The 21074-nt window shown below is 49.1% G+C and overlaps 1 protein-coding gene across 1 annotated transcript in view; it reads left to right on the top strand.

The window, feature by feature from the left end:
* The first annotated feature begins 240 nt into the window (after nt 1–240).
* RUNX3 (RUNX family transcription factor 3) overlaps nt 241–21074 on the top strand; it is a 97355-nt gene continuing 76521 nt past the window's right edge. The window contains 3 exon segments of the mRNA XM_060258428.1: nt 241–336; nt 338–526; nt 11801–11957. Of these exon segments, the coding sequence (XP_060114411.1) occupies nt 241–336; nt 338–526; nt 11801–11957 (442 nt within the window).

A 21074-nucleotide genomic window follows, 5' to 3' on the forward strand; every position in this document is an offset into this window, starting at 1 on the left:
CCGCCCAGCCGAAGCTTCCCCGCCGCGGAGGAGCCGTCGGAGGAGCGGCGCTGACTTCCGAGGAGCTCCCGGACCGGCCCGCTGGCGAGCTGCGCCTGGCTGTCCCCGGCGGCGCGGCGCCCCTCGACGGCGGGAGGTGGCCGTCCGGGCTGCCCCGCTGCTGCCGCCGCCGCCTCCCGCGGCCCCCTCCTCGGCCTGGGCTCGCCGCCGCCTCGCGGCCCGCTAACGCCCGCTGTTGTGATGCGTATCCCCGTAGACCCCAGCACCAGCCGGCGCTTCACCCCGCCCTCCACCGCCTTCGCCTGCGGCACCAAGATGGGGGAGAGCAGCGGCGGCGGCGCCCCCCCTCGGCGCCCCGGCCCCGCCGCCCGCCGCCGGCCGCGCCCGCCCCGCCGAGGCCCGCTCCGTCGTCGACGTCCTGGCCGACCACCCCGGCGAGCTGGTGAGGACCGACAGCCCCAACTTCCTCTGCTCCGTGCTGCCCTCGCACTGGCGCTGCAACAAGACGCTGCCCGTCGCCTTCAAGGTAAGAGAGAGACCGAGACCCCCCCCGCCCCCCTCGCCCCCCCCCCCGGGCGCCAGATGCTTCCGGCCCCAGCTGCGGCCCGCGGTTTAACGGAACCGGCACTGCGGGAGAGAGGCGGAAGGAAAGGCCCCGCCGGCTCTCCGCCTGCCTGCAGCCTCCACCTGGACAGCCAGGGAGAGGGAGCCCCCCGCCCCGGGAAGCCGTGCCGTCTGAACTCCGGGCCCAGCAGGCAGCTCCTAGGCGGTGAGACGGGCCCGCGAGGCCGGTGGGGACTGGGACTGGAGAGGTTTTTGGCCAGGGCAAGGATGCGCGCCTCGGGGGTCCAGATGTGCGCCCCGGAGTAGCTCCCGAGCGCCCGGAGGGCTTTGTTTCCACCCCGTCGCTGCGCTCCGGAAAGCGGCTTTGAGACGGCGGCGCGGGGGAGCCCGTTGAGCCTGCCGCGCAGCGCTGCCGTTAAAACAGCGAGACGGCAGAAGAAATGGAAAGGGGGGGGGGGGAATTCCGTTTAGAAAAGAAAAGGGAGGGGAGGGGGAAGTCGACTCAGCGCCCCCCCCCCCGTCCCAAAGAGAAGCGGTGCCCTTTCACAGGGGCGGCCTGCCTTTGGGGTCACCTTCTCTGGGAGTCTGAGTTCGGTAAACTGTCAGCCCGGAGATGTGCGGCAGGCCAACTCTGCAACACGCCCGCCTGCCTCTTCCCCGCTGCTTCCAATTCGGATTGAACAAGAGAGGAGGTCGGAAGGATTCGGAGGCTGCGGGGTGTGAAGGGAGCGTTCAGGTTGGTCGCGGGGGGGGGGGGGCGGCCGGCAAGAGCAAGGGGCTGATTCAAGCCTCCCTAGCGAAGCCCCTTCTACAAACCGGAGTCACGCCTCAATCAGGTCCCTGCTGAAAATTCCTTCCAGGCGCTGAAGATGCTGCCGCCGCCGCCCGGATAGCCTTCGAACCGCCTGAGGTTTCTGTTAATCCCGCCACCCCACTCCGGCAGCCGCAGCCTTTTCCGTGAGAGGAAACCGGAGCTCGCATTCCCCAAAGCGGAGGAGCTCCGGATCGCCCGGGGCAGCCCCGGAGGGGCCGAGAGGAGAGTCTGGGCCCCTCAAGAACTGGAGAGGGAGAGAGAGAGAGAGAGAGAGAGCCCCGGCCATGGAGTAGAGGGCCCTGATCCCCATTCCCTGGCCTCCAGAATCATCCCCCCCCCCCCTGCCCAGCTGAATGGAGGGTTTGGAGTCAAGCCTGAAGTCCCCTCTGGGCCAGAACCCCCCCAAGCTTTGGCGCTCTCCAGAGGCGACCCTCCCACCTCCCTCCCAACCTGTCTCGGGAACCTGCTCTCGGCCGGTCCTGTTCGGCGCCTGCATCTGAAGCCCTCCTTCTGCTGTTTGGGGCTCCTTTGCTCGGAGCTTCTAGTCCTCATGGTCGCGGGCGGTGGGGCCCGCCTTTCAGATTTCAACTTTTCATATCCTAAACGGGTTTACACCCGCAGGGGAAAGAAAGGCATTCGACTCATCAGGCAGATGCAAAAAGAAAGGGCCCTCCTCCTCCTCTGCAGGGTTAGACCCTTCTAGGCCCCTGGAAGCCCGCGGGTTTGAGACAGCGCAGGCGGGAGCTTCGGCGACCCCTTTGCAGAGTGCTTGAAAGGCACGTCCGTCTCCCTGCCTCTGTCCGTCTGTCTGTCTGTCTCTGGGTGCCAGTCCAGAAGGACCGCGAAGGCCCCGACCTGCACCGGCTCAGGCGAAGTCGGCCAGTGTGTCTGTGTGGACCCATGCTTCCTTCCTCCTCGCTCAGGGGGCACCAGAATATCCTCGGGCGCCGAGGGGCTGCAGTCTAGCCTGGGCACACTGAAACAACAGATAGACCAATTTTACACTAGAGCTTTAAACCTGGTTTAAACTCTGTCCCCAAACTGACTTTCTACACTATAATCACAGAAACCAACTTGACGACTCGATGATTCGATGGTTTTAGTGTAGAGAGTCAGTTTGGGGATAGAGTTACACCAGGATTAAAGCTCTAGTGCGAAACTGGTTCTAGACTGGCGTAACCCCGCGCAGGACCGCAGCCCCTCCGCGGGGTTTATGCAAAGCGTCACCGCGCTGTTTAGGGTTGGATTTATCCGTCTGGTGGGAACCGCCAGGGCTCTCTTGGCCTTTTTTCTCTTGGGTTTTTTTTTTTTTTGCGGGGGAAGCGGTTAGTTTGTGGGCAACGGAGCTGGAGGCCCCACTCGCCGGCCTTTGGGGCTGGACCCTCCTCCGGTGGCTCGACCTGCCTTTCCACCCAAGAAGGCGGCTTGCCTGCTGTTCCTCCCCTCGGGGATTTGGGCGGCGGCGGCGGCGCTTTTTCAGAAGCCAGGCTTCCGCCGCGTTGTTTTTCGCCCCGGGGGGAGTTCGAGCTTCTTCTCTTGATTATTTCATTCAGTTAGGAGCCGCGTTTGAAGTTTAAAGGGAGTCGAGGCTAATTAACTAGCTGAGATTCTTCTCTCCCCCCCCCCCTTTTAAATCAGATGCAATCTCCAGCGAGGAAGCCCAGCGACTGAGCTGTAGCTGATCAACCCGATTCTCTTTTATTTCTTATTTTTTAATAAACTGCCATGAATCTCGCCCCCCCCCCCAGTTATAGATCCTTTTATTTATTTATTTATTCGATTTATATCCCGCCCTCCCCACCGAGGCGGGCTCAGGGCGGCTCACAACATAAAATCCAGAGCAATTAAGATTAATAAATATTAAAATACATATTCAATAATGTGCAATAGTTAAAACAGTCAAACAAGAAGACACAGCCTGACAGTTCGCTGCTGTTCTCACAGCCTTCCGCCTCAGTTTTTAAATACCAGTCAGTTATATGCCAACCCGAAGAGGACCGTCTTACAGGCCTTGCGGAACTGCCCGAGGTTCCGCGAGGCCCTCACCTCCTCCGGTAGCTGGTTCCACCAGCAGGGGGCTGTGATTGAAAAGGCCCTATCCCTGGTTGACTTCAAACCGGCCTCCTTTGGCCCTGGGATTACTAGTAGATTTTGGGAACCAGATCTGAGTTCTCTCTGGGGAACATGTGGGGAGAGAAGGTAGGTAGGTCCTAGACCACATAGGGCTTTAAAGGTAATAACCAGCACCTTGTAACGAACCGATATATTATTGGCAGCGGGTGCAGTCCCCAGAGTCCCAGCTGAATGTGCTCCCACCTAGGAAGCCCTAATAACAGCCGGGCGGAGGCATTCTGCACTAGCTGCAACTTCTGGGTTGGGCACAGGGGCAGCCCCATGCAGAGGGCATTACAGTAGTCCAACCTCGAGGTGATGGTTGCATGGATCACTGTTGCCAGGTCGCTGTGCTCCAGGAAAGGGGCCAACTGCCTCGCCCGCCTAAAATGACAAAATGAGGACTTAGCAGTGGCTGCTATCTGGGCCTCCATTGTAAGGGCAGGCTCCACTAGTACCCCCAAGCTCCTGACCTTGTGCGCCATTGTCAGTGGCCCACCGTCAAAGGCCAGTAGGGGAATTTCCCTTCCCCGGCCATGCGGACCCAAGCATGGATTTCGCTTCAACCTCAGCCTGAGCCATCCAGCCACGTCTTGCAGCGCCAGCTCCAGATTTCCTGGGACACAGTCAGGCCGAATGAAATGTTCATTTCATTTAATCTCTGGCTTCTCTGAGTTTAACTAGATCTCTCTGTTTTGATCTTGCATCCTATTTTTTAAAACAAACAAACAAACTTCCGAGTAAATCTGTTTTCAAGCTGCTCGCTAGCAAAAATCTCGGTCTTAAACTGAGAATGCAAAGCAGTTGAAACCCGCAGGGTATCCCGTACTTCCAGGTAAATGCGGTTGTGGATAGGGTTTCTGCAACGACGAGAATGGGAATAATGATGATAATTAGCACGATGACGATGATAAAAAAAAATGTTTTGCAAAATCCTCAGCTGCTAGATGCCCCCAGGCCCGTTAATAAATCGAAGCCCTGTCAAGAGGCCCTTAAAACCCCCTTCCTGGGGAACTAACGTGGCAGTCTTGTGTAAATTTTACCCGCGAGTAAATCCCACTCGGTAAGAGCCCCGCGGCGCAGAGTGTTAGAGCTGCAGTACTGCAGCCCTAAGCTCTGCCCCACGACCTGAGTTCGATCCCCAGCGGCGGCTGGTTTTCAGGTCGCCGGCTCCAGGTTGACTCAGCCTTCCGTCCTTCCGAGGTGGGTCAAAGGAGTCCCCAGCTTGCTGGGGGGGAAAGTGCAGAGGACTGGGGAAGGCAATGGCAAACCACCCCGTCAAAAGCCTGCCGTGAAAACGTTGTGAAAGCAACGTCACCCCAGTCGGAAACGACTGCTGCTTGCAGGGGGGACTTTTCCTTTCCTTTTCCAAATCCCACTGCAAAGCTAAGCGCATAGCATAGCATAGCATAGGGACAGGAGACCTCCAAGGAACACCACCAGGGTCGTGAGGCGGGGCAGGGTCGAAGCCCCTCTGGACGGGGGGGGGTCGCCATGGATCAGCTGTGCCCTGAGGGCGCTTCCCACCCCCCAGTCCCACTGGACAAGAGGGGCCTGATTCAGGCAGCAGGTCGGGCTGTGGTTCCCCCGCCTCCAGTAGCGCTTAGGTGGGGATCCGACGGCACTTCTTCGCCTTCTCTCCTTGGCCATACCCCGGGGGGCCTTCTGGAATCGTTCAAGGCCGTCGGAGGCGGGCAAGGCAGGCGCATCAAAACCGAAAGCCTTCCCAATCCGCTGCGAGAGTCCTAACCCCGCGCGTTTCGGTGGATCTAGGCGGCAGGACCTCCCCGTAGGATTGCCCTCCACCTGTCCCCCGAAATTGCCCCACCGAACCGGGAAGTCGAAAACGGCCCAGGCGAGAGGCATCCCGAATGAATGCAAAGCGCTGCTCGGCCTGGGGCGGCTGCTGAAAGCAGGCAAAACACCGGTGCAGTTTTCGACGGGGCGGGCGGGGGGACGACGAAAGGATGGGGAGCTGAACGGTTTAGGGACGCCGAACAGGCTGCGAGAAGTGGCCGTTGAGAGGGAGCGCGCCCTTCCCTACACACGCGCTTGAGATTAGCAAGTGGATCTGCCATCCTTTCGGGAGATGAATCAAACCACAGCCGTTTGGTCTCCCCTGCTTGGGGATCTGGGATCAGACTTTGACACGAACCCCACGCAGGTAGATCCCTGGGCAGATCGCAGGAATCGGCTGGCCGCTGCTGTCTATGTGGGCAGGGGAATGAAGAAGCGGGGAGGAATTAGAGCGACCCTCCGAAGGTGGCATCGCCCCCTCCCTCCCTTCTTATTTATTTATTTAGAATTTATATCCCGCCCTTCCCACAAGTGGCTCAGGGCGGCTTCCAGCATTAGATCCAACATAAATTAAACATTATTTAAACATGTAAAGAAATAACTTTAAAACAGATAAAACAGATAAAACCATAAACATTAATAAATATTCCAATATATACAGAGATCTGGCAGGTGGCATTAAAATTCTCAAGCTAGGTGTAAGCTAACCGGAAGAGGGTTGTTTTACAGGCCCTGCGGAACTGAACAAGGTCCCGCAGGGCCCTCACCTTTTCCGGTAGCTGATTCCACCATGTAGGGGCCATAACAGAGAAGGCCCTGTCTCTTGTGGCTTTCAAGCGGTTCTCTACGGGACCCCACCCACGCAGCCAGCAGGCCCGGAGAAAGCCTTCCTGCCCCGTTCCTGTAAGAGGCTTATCAGGGGATGTTGTCGCTGGGCTTCGGCTGCCCCCCTTGCACATGTTAGCCTCCATATAAAAGACAGAAAGGGTTTTCTCCACGAATCCTACCCATAACTGCCTGGAGAATCCTATTCATTTCAGTGGGGGGGGGGGGAAATCTACAAAGGAAAAAACGGTAGAGATAATTTTGTTTCGCATTTTTGGGAGGGGATGATGTGATTGTGGATTTGCCATGGAAAGAAAGAGGCATTATTTGTAGGTGGAAGACATTGCAATAACGTGCCATTTCTTCTTATTACAGAATACCATTTAAGACTGTGAAGTTAAGCACACTATTCTAGGTAGTATGTTTTTTTAAAAAAAAAAAAAAATCACAGTCCCATCAATCATTACCAGGTTTATGGCAGCAATCCCCTCCCCCACTCCTTCAGAGAAACAAATTCCAGGTGTAGGAGAAATGCATTTTTTGGGGGGGGGGGTAACCTAGCTATACCATCAGGGTTTTTCAGGGGGAAAAAAGGTATTTTCACTTTTTTAAGCTTTAAAAAATATATATTATTTTGATAGAAAGAGGACCGAGTTCCACGTACGTGCTTACCTGGAAGTAAACCCTACTGAACTCAGCGGTACTTCTGAGTAACTGTGCAGAGATTTCAGCCAAACGCTAGTTAGAAGGGAATGTAGTTGCGAACGGATTTGTTCCTGTTTGTGTCTTAAAATGAAAGGGACTTTGGTTCTACCTTGGAAGCAGAAGCGGATTTTTTTTTGTTGTTGTTTAATGGCATTGATTGTTAAATACTTGCTGTGATTTTTTTTTTTTTGTTTTAAAACGCTGGGGAAAACTCTTATTGCAGCATCATTTAATTAAAACAATTATAGTGATTATTTTTGATCTGATTCTGCTCCTACACAATAAGACAATCCAGTGGAACCTTTAAGACAAACAAACTCTCTGCCAGCAGAAGCTGTGGTGAGTCAGAGCTCCCTCTGGTCTGCTGCACTGCCGCTGCTATGAATGCAGCGACAATTATTCACACACGAAACAATAATGTCTTCTTAAATCCCTAATGAACGAAAGCCATAAACAGCAGCAATAAAAGTTCCGGCACTGTTAAGACAATCAGATCTTCTTTGGTTCCCCCACCCCTGCAGATGCAGCGCCCCATTCCCCCCTGCTACAGAAGCTGGAGGTGAGCTGGGAGCAGTTGCACTCTCTCCGTTGAACCTACTTTGCAGGGGTGTTGTGAGGCTAAACAGAGGAAGGGACTGTTGTACTCCCCCGAGCTTCTTGAAGGAAGGGAAGGAGAAAGAATGTCATAAATTAAAAAAAAAATGTAGATAATAAAAATGTTTTCGAATTCTGCAACTGTAAGTGCTGAAAAGCTCAAGTGCGTTAGCAAATTATTTATTTAGGGAAGGTGAAATGATGTGCTTATTTTCTTTAAACGGCTTTTATTCTGCCCTTTGTTGAAGGATTTTGTTTTACCCAGACTCTGTAAGATGATGTGGGCTGGGCTGAGAGACAGCAACTGACCCATGGCTACTCAATGAACCCAGATCTAACACTCTGGCTTCAAGCCCACCACAGTGCTTGGAAATGTACTGCATCAATTTTAACCAAATTCACAGAAGCAGCACAAAAAAATAATGTTTAGTAATACCTTTATGGACACAATCCAGCCAAAGTCGATCCCTTTGGGGCCTTGTTGATTTCTGTGTAATCTCCAGTTGCTTCACTTTAGGCTGGATTGAGACCAACCAATGTTTGAAATGTGGTATTGCAAGTTTCCCAAGTTACACAGAGATCTTCCTCTGGTTAGAAGTGGGAGCTGGGATGGTAGTGCTTTTTTTTAATAAGGATCTTGCTTGACTCACTCTTCTACATGGCAGCTGAGACATTCCTTCCCTACAACTAAGCCGCTCGCTTTGCCGAACAGGTGTTTATTCAAAATAGCCTCTGTCCAATTACGAATGTATCAAAACCCCAAAGCAGACGTTTGGCTGGGCCTTCTACCACGGAAGAGGCGTAAAGGAACTTTTTCCTTACCTATATAAATCTCCCCCCCCCCCCCACAACCCTGTTCAGAGAATAAAACTGAAATAACACCTACATTTCAAAGCACAGGGAGAGTGGAATGAGACAGCAACTATGATTTTCAGTAGATTTGGAGACTCAGTTCAGGCTCACTTAAAACTGTCTTTCTGTGTTATCACGATTGCATGCACACATTTAAGGCCTGATTTAAAGCGGATGCTAATGTAGCAGCAATACTCCGAATAAGACCATCGGCTTCAAATTATACTTGCACAAAATGTGCAAATTCTTTATGTGCTAGTGTAAGTACAGATGCCTGTGGTCAAAGACGATTCCGTGGAAATCCTAACCTACTTCAGTTGCACAGCTTAAAGAGGATATCTCATGTGTAGAAAGGCAAAGCAACACCATGCACTTCACATCCGTTACAGAGGCATTTATTCACAGAAGGTATAACCACTGTCAAACTAGACAATTCCGCAATCCACGTGTGGGTGCTATGAAAGTGAAGCAGTGCAATTCAGACAAACAACTGCAAATTCAGACAAGCACTGCAGGGCACCAAAGTAGTGTCATTCAGACAGACAACTGCAATTTCAGATGAGCGACTCCAGGACACAGGCTCCCAGAGTAGAGGTGGTTTCATTGAACACTTTCTCAACTCACTCTTGTTGTTTCCTAAAACATTCCTTAGTTCTCTTAAGTAGAACTCAACGAGAATAAATTTCTACACTGAAATGCAGAGCCCGCCTACACAAAAATTCTCAAGTCCTTCTCTCAGAAAGAATTTCTATATGATCGTCTTTGACTATAGACATATATCTGTACTTATATTAGGACATAAAGAATTTGCACGTATATATAAGGGTTGGGAGAGCAGAGTTATTTGATGTTGATGGTCTTAATCGATGTATTGCTGCTACGTTGGTTATCTTGACACCAAAGTCCTGTATATTTTTGCAATTAAACCTGATGTTGGCAGGTTAAAAAAAAAAAAAGTCCTATCTTGCAACCTTTTCTGTGCTCAGTTGTTTAAACTGGGATCTCATCAGCCACCATGTGCTCCTTGAAGTGCATCAGAGATCCGTAGCCCAGGCAAGTGTTGCACTGGTGTGTTGATGTGGCATGCATAGCACTGCAGAGTCAAATTGATGCTGGGTGCATGCAAGCTCGTGCAGCTCACTGCTTTCTGTCTACCAGCATCATAATACATACATACATACATCATTTTATTTGTATCCCGCCCTCCCCACCGAAGCAGGCTCAGGGCAGCTGACAACATTAAACAATACATTAAGTACAATAATATTCGGAACAATAACGGATTTAACAGTTTGATTAAAATTCTAAAATTACTGAAATGTTAAAATTAATAAAATTAACATCCTGGTGCTATTAAAACAGGTGGTAAATTTCCCCTTTTTCCTTAGCAGTCTCTCTCTTAATCGATGTAGGCCATCCTAAAAAGAATGGTCTTGCAGGCTTTGCGGAACTGTTCAAAGTCCCGCAGGGCCCGTGTTTCTTCCGGGAGCTGGTTCCATAGGTGTGGAGCCACTACAGAGAAAGCCCGAGTGTGGGTACTCTGTAGTTTTACCTCTTTCGGCCCGGGGATAGTCAGCAGATTCTTCCCTGCTGACCTCAGTGCTCTCTGGGGTTCATATGGGGAGAGACGGTCCCTCAGGTAGGCAGGTCCTCGGCTATATAGGGCTAAATAAATAATAATAAATCGGGTATGCAGAGTATCTACACTTTAGGACCCCAGTATGGTGCGCGTGCTTCAGGTTGCAGACTTCCAGTGTCATATGTAGCCACTAAGCGTGTACGGATAAATTCTTCTCCCCTGCCAACATAATGTTCAATTTAGGCCCCAAACTGTCGGTTCACATGTCTATCCCAGGGGCAAAGGAGGGCTGAAAGTTGCGTACTCAGAAATAGATTCCACTGAATTTAATCGAACTGACTTCCATGTGAGTGAGCGTTATGGAATCAAAGCCTTATGCAGGTGTGAAATGTGGGAACTGATGGGAAGTGAAATTGTTGTATTTTGTCTAGTTCTCATAAATTCATTAATCTGTAGGAGCCAGTTTTAATCACTGGGACTTGAGGGTCCCACCTGAAAAGTGCGTGATTCTAATGGGGAATCTGAAAAAAGAAACTGCACAATGACATCATTGTTTAAAATAGCAAGTGGCTACTTTAGTCTATTAAAATCCTGCTAATTTCATCAGGAAAACGTTTTTTTTTTAAAAAAAATATATAGAAAAGAACAGGGTATAAATATTCCTGTTTCTAACACCCTATTGCCCAATAAAAGAAAACATTTTAAAGTCTGTTTCACTCACTGGTTGAAACCAAGAGGGTTAACAGTCGAATCCTAAGCAGATTTCTAAGCCCATGAACGCCAAAGGATTTAGAAGGGTATAACTCTGTTTAGGATTACATTGTGGGTTTGGGGATTTTTTAAAAAAAGCTTAACTTGGGTTAGACTGTAACCCAAAGAATCCCACACTTCCTCCAGCATTTAGAAAATGAACCTTGTGATCTTAGTGAAACACAGATTTATTTCAACCAAAAACTCTTGAGTGGGTTGACAGCCCTAATACTAATATCTAATAAAAATGTGGTTGGCCCCTGTATCAATCACATAAGCATCCACACCATGCCACCCACCTGCAAGGCAAAGGTCTTTGCATACTCCAGGGAATCCCTGGGTACGTAGGAAAAAAATTCTTTTTAAAAGTACTAAAATGGAAACAAGGGGGAAAAGCAAAATATGAAGAAAAAGAAGAAGAGGATTTATATCCCGCCCTTCTCTCTGAATCAGAGACTCAGAGCGGCTTACAATCTCCTATGTCTTCTCCCCTCACAACAGACACCCTGTGAGGTGGGTGGGGCTGGAGAGGGCTCTCCCAGCAGCTGCCCTTTCAAGGACAACCTCTGCCAGAGCTATGGCTGACCCAAGGCCATTCCAGCAGGTGCAAGTGGAGGAGTGGGGAATCAAACCTGGTTCTCCCAGATAAGAGTCCACACACTTAACCACTACACCAAACTGGCTCTCAGATGTGGGGAGTTGAATCAGTTTTTTAAAAGACCTATATGAAGATGGAACGGTTTGCCTGCTGAAGCTCTTCTGAGCTTACTGAATTCTAAAATAATTCACATGGTTTTGGGGACAGATTTCTCAATCATCTCGCCCCCCACCTTCCACAACCACCAGTGATTTCACAGACCAGACCCCGAATATATAGAATATATTTCAAAACGTAGATGTATTGCTGTAAGATTTATGCATGTGTCCCGTTTCTAATGACCTCTTCCCAAACAAACTTGATCCTCTTCATGATTTCTCAGTGGTACATCTGCTAAGATCAGCAGGGATGACTCTGAGGCAAGAAAGCCACAGAACCGGAGCTTGAATCTTGGCCCCCCCACAAGGTCGTGTCCCTCACTGAATAGTGCCCTTGCTGACTTCTCCACACCAAAGTCACAGAATATCCTTGAGCAGGTATAACAAAAAGTTTATAATAAACCCCTGTTTTTTTTTTTCTCCCCCTGGTTGTTCTTGCTGCCGATTTCTAGGTAGTAGCCCTTGGAGATGTGCCAGACGGGACTGTGGTAACAGTCATGGCTGGCAACGATGAGAACTATTCGGCCGAACTCCGGAATGCCTCTGCCGTTATGAAAAACCAAGTGGCCCGGTTCAACGACCTTCGCTTTGTAGGACGGAGCGGCCGAGGTAAGGCAACTGGAGCTGAATAAAGATTCTCGAGCAGGGCTGGGCAGGATCAATGATCCATTTCTAAATATACTATTTAAAAATTTATTATTTATACACTTTTCTCCCTGATGGGGACCCAGAGTTACGTACAACAATGTCCTCCATGTTCTCCTTTCCTGTGAGGTAGGTTAGGATGAGAGACAGCGATTGGCCCAGTGTCATCCAGCAAGCTTCCATGGCAAAGTGGGGGATTCTGCAAGTGGAGGTGTTTTTCTTCAGCTGAAGGAGCTTCCATTGCAGAGACTGAGGGTGCGGTTCGTTCCTGCTGGAAGAAAGTACCTGTGACAGCAAAATGGATCCATGGGATCCAGCCGTTTACATGGAAAGGAGACTCCTTGAGGTGTGGTAGATGAACTTTTAGGATTTTGGGGGAGGGAAATCTGGAGTCCTATCTGGTTGGGCTAACTAAGTGGTCTTGGGCAAGTTGTTGTCTCTCAACATAGCCTACCTCACAAGACTGTTGAACCCATTTATCACTTGTTACTGCCATCTCTTTCGTCTTCTATTTAGAGTTGTTGTTGTTGACAGGAGGAAACCTGGGGTCTCACAATAAGTATTATACATGTACAGGAGCACCCTGCACAATGGGGAGGGACGGTAGCTCAGTGGTAGAGCATCTGCTTGGTAAGCAGAAGGTCCCAGGTTCAATCCCCGGCATCTCCAAAAAAGAGTCCAGGCAAATTGGTGTGAAAAAATCTCAGCTTGAGACCCTGGAGAGCCACTGCCAGTCTGAGGAGACCATACTGACTTTGATGGACTGAGGGTCTGATTCAGTAGAAGGCAGCTTCATATGTAGGAGGGATAGTGGCTCAGTGGTAGAGCATCTGCTTGGGAAGCAGAAGGTCCCAGGTTCAATCCCTGGCATCTCCAAAAAAGGGTCCAGGCAAATAGGTGTGAAAAACCTCAGCTTGAGACCCTGGAGAGCTGCTGCCAGTCTAAGTAGACAATACTGACTTTGATGGACCAGGGGTCTGATTCAGTAGAAGGCAGCTTCATATGTAGGAGGGATGGTGGCTCAGTGGTAGAGCATCTGCTTGGGAAGCAGAAGGTCCCAGGTTCAATCCCTGGCATCTCCAAAAAAGGGTCCAGGCAAATAGGTGTGAAAAACCTCAGCTTGAGACCCTGGAGAGCTGCTGCCAGTCTAAGTAGACAATACTGACTTTGATGGACCGAGGGTCTGATTCAGTAGAAGGCAGCTTCATATGTTCATCCAACTGTTTCAGTGCACTGACATAAATTTATTTATTTATTTTATTTATTTATCTAAGATTTATATCCCGCCCTTCCCACTAGGTGGCTCAGGGCGGCTTACAACATAAATCTGTGCATGGTTCCCACCTGCATTACTGAAAAGTGTTCACCTCTCTCAGCTCCTTTCCTGTAAAGCCTCTCCAAGAAGCCCGTCAGTCCCATAAAAATATTTGCCTGCCATTCCCTTCACATACTGGTTGCTCAGCAGCCCACCTACCCCACTAATAGACCTCAACTTAAAAATCCTATATATATATATATATATATATTTTTTTTTTTAAAGAGCCAAATCTGGCACTAGAGCCACAGGTTATGCACCTCTGCCCCATGCCTTTCATATGCAACAACTGGCAGGTAAAGCCTTTCAAGATACAAAACTGAATATTTTTACCTGTTGCTGCTCAAGCTGTATTTGAAGATACATTTACAGATGCAGCTCAAACAATTCAGCTGTGGTTGTTTGTTAAGGATTTGCAGGCTCCTTGTGGGCAGGGAACGGCTTCTCCCTTCCACCCTCCCTTTCAAATTAATAAAGTAAATCATTTTTAAAAAAAAAAAAAAAAACCTAGAACACTGCTCTGAATTCCTTGGAGGAAAGAGTGGGATAAAAAAAATGGATTAAGTAAATGAAGCGGGAAGATTTTAGTACGGCATTGTTAAGGGGGTTTGTTTGTTTGAGAGGCAGCAGAAGTCCTGGTGTCCTGTCCTGAGTGAAGAAGCTGATTCTGCTTTGGTCTAATGAAATCAGTGACATCCAGGCCTCAGATTCAATGGGAGCTCACAGGAGCGCAGCTCCTGAACCTTTCTGAGAGTTCCACCTCCTCCTTCTGAGAGTTCCACCTTCTTGTCCATTGAATAGTATGTGCAGCTGCATAACAATCCCTGGATGAGCTCCACCACTTGTTTTTCTACAAAATGACCCCTGGTGACATCATTTTCCAAACAGACCCTATAAGGTAGGTTAGGCAGTGAGATGGTTGAAGCTTGCCTGAAGCTGACTATCTGCCAAAGGGCCCTTTTAGTTGAGAGATTAGAATCCAGGTCAATCTGGTCTGCAGCACAGGCTGTCCTGTTGTTGTTGTTTAGGTCAGCGTTGGTGAACTGATTTATCCAGGTGAACTGCTCTCCGTAGTCTGAAGATGACCTGCAATTCCTTGGAATCCCCCGGTCCCACTTAGAGGCTGGCATCTCTATTAAGAAGGCAACATCAAGGGAAGGTCCTGGCTTCTAAGGCCCCTTTGTAGACCTTCCAGGGCAACTGGTTGGCCACTGTGTGAAACAGGATGCTAGATGAGACGGACCACTGGTCTGATCCAGCAGGACACATTATATGCTCTTAGAGAAGAGTTCAAGCAAGTTTTATATTTTTTCTAACGGTTCATCAGCAGTGGCTGCTGCTGTTTTTTAGGGCGGGTTTTTTTTTTGTACACACTGTCTCCACAACATCTGCGTGGGGTTTGCACAGGCTCCTTCTCAAGGGATATGCTGTAGTCACGCTCCTCAGCGCTCTGAATGTGGACATAGCAAACCCTACAAAGTATCTTTTTTTTTTTTACTCCTCAGCATTAAGGCCTAGTGATCTTAAGAACGATTTGCGTGTAATAACTGTTTACTTGTTGCTCTGGATGAAACCTAAATAGTTTACATTCTTTCAGACATTTCCGCTTTTCCTGTTGGCTCCTGACCCAAGTTGCAGGCTTTTCTTTCAGTCTCTCTCTCTCCACCCCCCCTTAACTGCTTGCAGGTTGATGAATGGAAAATGTTTTGCTTTTATGAATTAAAGCTTTCATTTCTGTACTCAATTATTCGTTGAAGTCTCCTCCCTTCCCCCTCCTCTTTTTCCATCCTCCATCCACAAATTTCCAAACTGAATGCAGCTCGATCAGAACTTGACTCTTGAATTCATTACGACCCCCCCCCCCCCCAAACATACACGCTCCGGTCTCCATGTCTGGCCTAAGAAATTACGGTAGTCTGGAGTCCTTGGGAAATGTCAGGGATTGGGTTTCCACTTCAAACAAAGCCCATGGAAGTCAGCAGAAAGGCCTTTGTCTTTAGGTGTAAAATCTCATGCAGAATGGTCTGAACTCTGTGCTAAAAATCTCTCATTTTGTAGCAGTAAAAATGATTGCTTGCAGAAGATAGATTTCTGTAAATAGATATCCTAGGACCCTTGCCAATCTGTCACATTTCCGCCCCCCTCCCTTTCTTCCAAGAAGGTCATCGTAGCATACATGGTTCTTACCGCCTAAATATTTTCCGCACAACAATTTTGCTAGGTGGGTGAGAACGAGCGTGTCAAAGACTTAATTAACTACTGACCTCTGAAAAGCTGCCATCAGGCTTTAAGGGCTGATTTTCGCCAAGTTGTGTTGTTTTAACTCCGTGCAATGAAAACGCCATGAGCTTCAACTGCCCATGTCCATATGCAAAGCCCTTATAAAAGGGAGAGGCCATTTATCTCCAGGCCATTTATCTCTATCTGTTGACAACTCAGTGACTGAGTGGGGATTTGAAACCAGGCCTCCTCGGAACTAACCTCACACTCTCACCTCCAGATCAGATCAGCATAATGAGGTGGTAAGGGGAACTGTGCCTCTACTTACAGATGGCAAATCAAAGAGGGTTGCCATGTATCAGATTATCAGGTGACCTAGGCTCACAGTGTTGTTGTTCTGATAATAAAGTGGAGGAGGGGAGAATGATGGTGAAAGCCGTGGGGTATATGTCTGGATAAAAACAAGATTTTAAAAATGGTATGTTTTCTTGACTTTGAGGGGTGACATGATAGAGGTTTACAAGATAATGCATGGGATGGAGAAAGTAGAGAAAGAAGTCCTTTTCTCCCTTTCTCACAATACAAGAACTCGTGGGCATTCGATGAAATTGCTGAGCAGACAAGTTAAAACGGATAAAAGGAAGTACTTCTTCACCCAAAGGGTGATTAACATGTGGAATTCACTGCCACAGGAGGGGGTGGCGGCCCCAAGCATAGCCACCTTCAAGAGGGGTTTAGATAAAAATATGGAGCAGAGGTCCATCAGTGGGTATTAGCCACAATGTGTGTGTATATATAAAAAAATTTTTGCCACTGTGTGACACAGAGGTCGTTTTCGCACTCACCTTAATCAGCAGCGACGACCTTCTTCACCCGCAGGATCTGCGCGGATTTCGCACTAATTGCCGCGGAGCACCCAGAAGAGCCGGAAAGTCCTGGCGCTTTTGCGGCGCAAACGGGAACTGGTTTTTGGCGGTTTCCGTTTGCGCCGCAAAAGCGCCGGGACTTTCCGGCTCTTCTGGGTGCTCCGCGGCAATTAGTGCGAAATCTGTGCAGATCCTGCGCGGTGAAGAGGGTCGTCGCTGCTGATTAAGGTGAGTGCGAAAACGACCAGAGTGTTGGACTGGATGGGCCATTGGCCTGATCTAACATGGCTTCTCTTATGTTCTTATGAGCAGTGGGAAGGGAGATTTGCTCATCTGAAAAATTTGCCAGCATGTGGGAGCCTGAGGTGTCAACTAGGAGATTTCCTTCTTTTTCTCTAGCATGTTCTCCCCCCCCCCCCATGCCCCAAGTCCTTAGTTCTCACCCCCCCACCAGGTCAGCAGAAAATACAACATTGTTTCTGTTGTGGGAATGCTAGCGGAAGGTTCACCTGCAGAAAGGAAAGGCGCAGAAGAGAGCAGGGCCAAGTACAAAGCTTGCAACAGCCCTTGGCAAGAGGGAACAGAGCAGGGAGATCTGTGTTTTTCAGATAATTCAAATGCCGTGGTAGGTTTCTAGAGTACTGCAGGGCCTCAACCCCCCTGAAGCTTTTCTTCTTTCTTCTGGATGCATCTTGGCTTCTTAGTATCTGGCTGCCTCTTTTTATTTAGTGGAAGCACAGTTGTGTTGGAGGCCTTTCCATGGATTTGATATTTGATTAGGATTTTAATGTTAGTTGTTTTATGTAGCATTGCATTTTAAGTTAACTGACTTTGGGTAGGTTTTGGAAAGCCTTCTTGGGATAGGCAACTCAGGTTAGTAAACGTTTTAATAAATATATGGGCAGGTGTCATTTTGTAGAAAAAGAGGTGCCGGAGCTCATAAGCACAACTCATTTGCATATGCCACACACACCCTGACATCACCAGAAGGTGGACTAAATGATATCAACTCAGCATCTACCTTTTCCCATTTTCTGTGGGGAAAATATTAGAAAGTTTGTCAAATCTTAGAGTTCAGCAAAATTCTCACGGGGGGGGGGGTTGAACAATGGAGCCCAGAAGCAAGTATTGGGGGGGGGGTAAGATAGAAAGAACACTATAAAGGTTCTGGAGCTCCACTCTTGTGAGCTCCTGCTCAAAATGAGGCATGTGTGAGGAGCGATGCTCCGTACATGGTCTATTGTTGAGCCGTGACTGCTTAAAGCGTGGTCAAGGCAAGCCCTAACGAAGATTATATTATGACCTGGTGATGAAACATGGTGGAGGATGCTGTTTTACTCTGAAGATGTCAGCCAAGACAAAACTGGGTGTACAAGCCAACCATCACAGATGCTGTCATGATCTGTAGCCAGCCAGTCTAGTGGTAACATCTGTGCTGGTCTCAAGCCCATATCGAATCTTGGGGGTTTGTGGCTAGAAAATTTCAGACTTCAGGGCTCTTCCATTCCCTTCCAAGTTCCTAGTTTCCACATTTCACTGCCTTTTCTGGAAGGCAGTGACCATGGTCTTAGCAGCTCATGTTACCGACCTCTTTTGAGAGAACAAGAAAGTTGTTCTCTCTTTTGGGAGAACAAGAAAGTCCTTCATGTCTGACGCAACTCTGAAAGCAAAAGCTTAGGGCATAAGGTGGTCAACTCCATGTTGGGAAATTCCTGGGGATTTGGGGGCAGATCTGGACAGGGCAGAGTTCAGGGACGAGAGACCTCTGTGTGGTATAATGCCATAGAAGCCACCTTTTGATGTTGCCACCTTCTCCAAGGGGAATGATCTTTATAGTCTGGAGATCAGTTGGAATTCCTAGAGTACCCCAGGCACCACCTGAAGGTTGGCAACCTGATGATGGAAGCATGCTTGTGGTTCAGAAGAAGTGGACCAAAGACTGGGCAGTGGCAAGGAGGGGAGTCTTCTTAGAAAGGAGCTCCCATCAAGGATGTTCTGCCCTGGTGCTTCCTGAAAACTAGAGTTGCCAGCTGTGGGATGGGAAATTCCTGGAGATGTTGGGGGTGGAGCCCAGGGAGGTCAGGGTTTGGGGCGGGACTTCAGTGGGGTATAACGCCATACAGTCTGCCTTCCAAAAACGGCCATTTGCTCCAGTGGAACTCATCTCTGTCACCTGGAAATCAGCTGTAATCCCAAGAAATCTCCAGGCACCACCTGGGGATTGGCAACACTACTAACTGGAGTCAGCACTGTAAATCAGAGCTAGGACTGGCCATGGGTAAGGTCACATGTAAGCTCTGTGTCCAGCCAGAGACTGAAGTGTGAGGGCAATGAGTGCAGTTAGGTAATTTCAGAAACTAGATTTAGTGGATTTAGGGTTCCTTCTATACGTCAGAAATTTTGAGAACAACAATTCCCAGAATGCACCAGAGAGGGAAGGAGGTGGAGGGATAAAGGTGGATATGAGCTAGGCAGACCTTGGGTGTTCTCGCTGCAGCCTGCATGGGGCTCTTCCCTGTGGCTTTGTTGGACTTTCACTCCAAAGTTCAGCTCTGCCAGTGCCGCTGGATGAGTAAAATATTTTAGAGCAATTGTGTGTATATATTTGTGATGTTGATAGGAGAAGTGGGTGGGTTTGCTGACTCTGGGTTGGGAAATCCCTGGAGATTTGGGAGGTAGAGCCTGTGGAGGATGGGAGGGAGGGACCTCCCTAGGGTATAATGCCATTAAGTCAACTCTCCAAAGCAGCCATTTCCTCCAAGGGAAGTGTCCATTGTAGTCCGGAGATCCGTTGTCATTCTGGGGAGATCACCAGGCCCTATCCTGGAGAGGTTGCAATTATAGAACTGTGGTGGCCTCGTGGCTGAGAGAACATCCCTACCCAGCAGACTGGCAACAGCCACCAACTCACCCAGGTGGACTGCGGCTGGCCACGGTCTTGGCCCTCATGGGAATGACAACGGAGAAAGGTTGAAACGCTCCGGGCTCTTTAGCTTGGAGAAACGTCGACTGCGGGGTGACATGAGAGAGGTTTACAAGATAATGCATGGGATGGAGAAAGTAGAGAAAGAGGTACTTTTCTCCCTTTCTCACAATACAAGAACTCGTGGGCATTCGATGAAATTGCTGAGCAGTCGGGTTAGAACGGATCAAAGGAAGTCCTTCTTCACCCAAAGGGTGAGTAACATGTGGAATTCACTGCCACAGGAGCTGGTGGCAGCCACAAGCATAGCCAGCTATCCAACATGGCTTCTCTTATGTTCTTATGTGTGAAACAGAGTGTTGGACTGGATGGGCCATTGGCCTGATCCAACAGGGCTTCTCTTATGTTCTTATGTGAAAAAGAGTGTTGGACTAGTGGGGCCATTGCCTGATCCAACATGGCTCCTCTTATGTTCTTATGTGACACAGAGTGTTGGACTGGATGGGCCATCGGCCTGATTCAACAGGGCTTCTCTTATGTTCTTATGTGTGAAACAGAGTGTTGGACTGGATGGGCCATTGGCCTGATCCAACAGGGCTTCTCTTATGTTCTTATGTGAAAAAGAGTGTTGGACTAGTGGGGCCATTGCCTGATCCAACATGGCTCCTCTTATGTTCTTATGTGACACAGAGTGTTGGACTGGATGGGCCATCGGCCTGATCTAACAGGGCTCCTCTTATGTTCTTATGTGACACAGAGTGTTGGACTGGAGGGGCCACTGGCCTGATCCAACATGGCTTCTCTTATGTTCTTATGTGACACAGAGTGCTGGACTGGATGGGCCATTGGCCTGATCCAACATGGCTTCTCTTATGTTCTTAATGCTAGCTGCTCTTCTGCAGGACTGTTGCAGCAATGCGTGAGGTAAATTAATGCATGTCAATGCCTGGCCAATGTAGGGTTGCCAGGTCCTTACCTATTGCAGAGGGGGGCTTTGGGGGGCATTCCAGGAGGGGGAGGGGGATGTCCCCGACATGATGACATAATACATAAGTGATGCCATCACATTGGGGATGCAGCCCCTTGGAAGGCTCACTTGCAAAAACCATTTAAAGGGAACCTTACCTTTATCATCCTACTATTATTATTATTATTGGGAGCAGGGCCGGGTGATCTGCATGCCACTTGGAGTTCTGATGTGCAAGCAGCAGCTGCCCCTCTCTCTCCCCTCTCCTCCTGCAAGATTTAAAGGGCCCTCCAACTGATCAGTAGGCCATGTGCTCTTGCCAGTCAGCTGGAGGGCTCTTTCAATCTCACAGGAGCGAAGGGAGAGGGGTGGCCACTGGTGGTCGATGTTGTAGGAGGGGTTTCCCCCACCAGCCAGTTGGCCAGCAGTGGACTGGAGCCCCAGAAATTAGGGGAATCCTCATCCGTACTGGCAACCAATGGTAGCCCCTAGACCCCAGTTTCTAATAATAATAATAATAATAATAATTTTTTATTTATATCCCACCCTCCCCGCCAAGGCAGGCTCAGGGCGGCTTACAAGACATGGTATATACCATGATATTACTATAAAATACAGTGAATACAATAAAATACAGTTAAAATACAGTTAAATTACAAATTCATAAGTTTAAGTTAGGTAAATAAATTAAAACCAATATAAATTAATGGTGCTACAGTTCAATACATATATAAAGATGGCTGGGTGTCATTGCCAAGATTCCACCTTAGAAGGCAAGTTGGAAGAGGGT

The sequence above is a fragment of the Heteronotia binoei genome, chromosome 17 (genome assembly GCF_032191835.1).
Source record: "Heteronotia binoei isolate CCM8104 ecotype False Entrance Well chromosome 17, APGP_CSIRO_Hbin_v1, whole genome shotgun sequence".
Classification (NCBI taxonomy): Eukaryota; Metazoa; Chordata; class Lepidosauria; order Squamata; family Gekkonidae; genus Heteronotia; species Heteronotia binoei.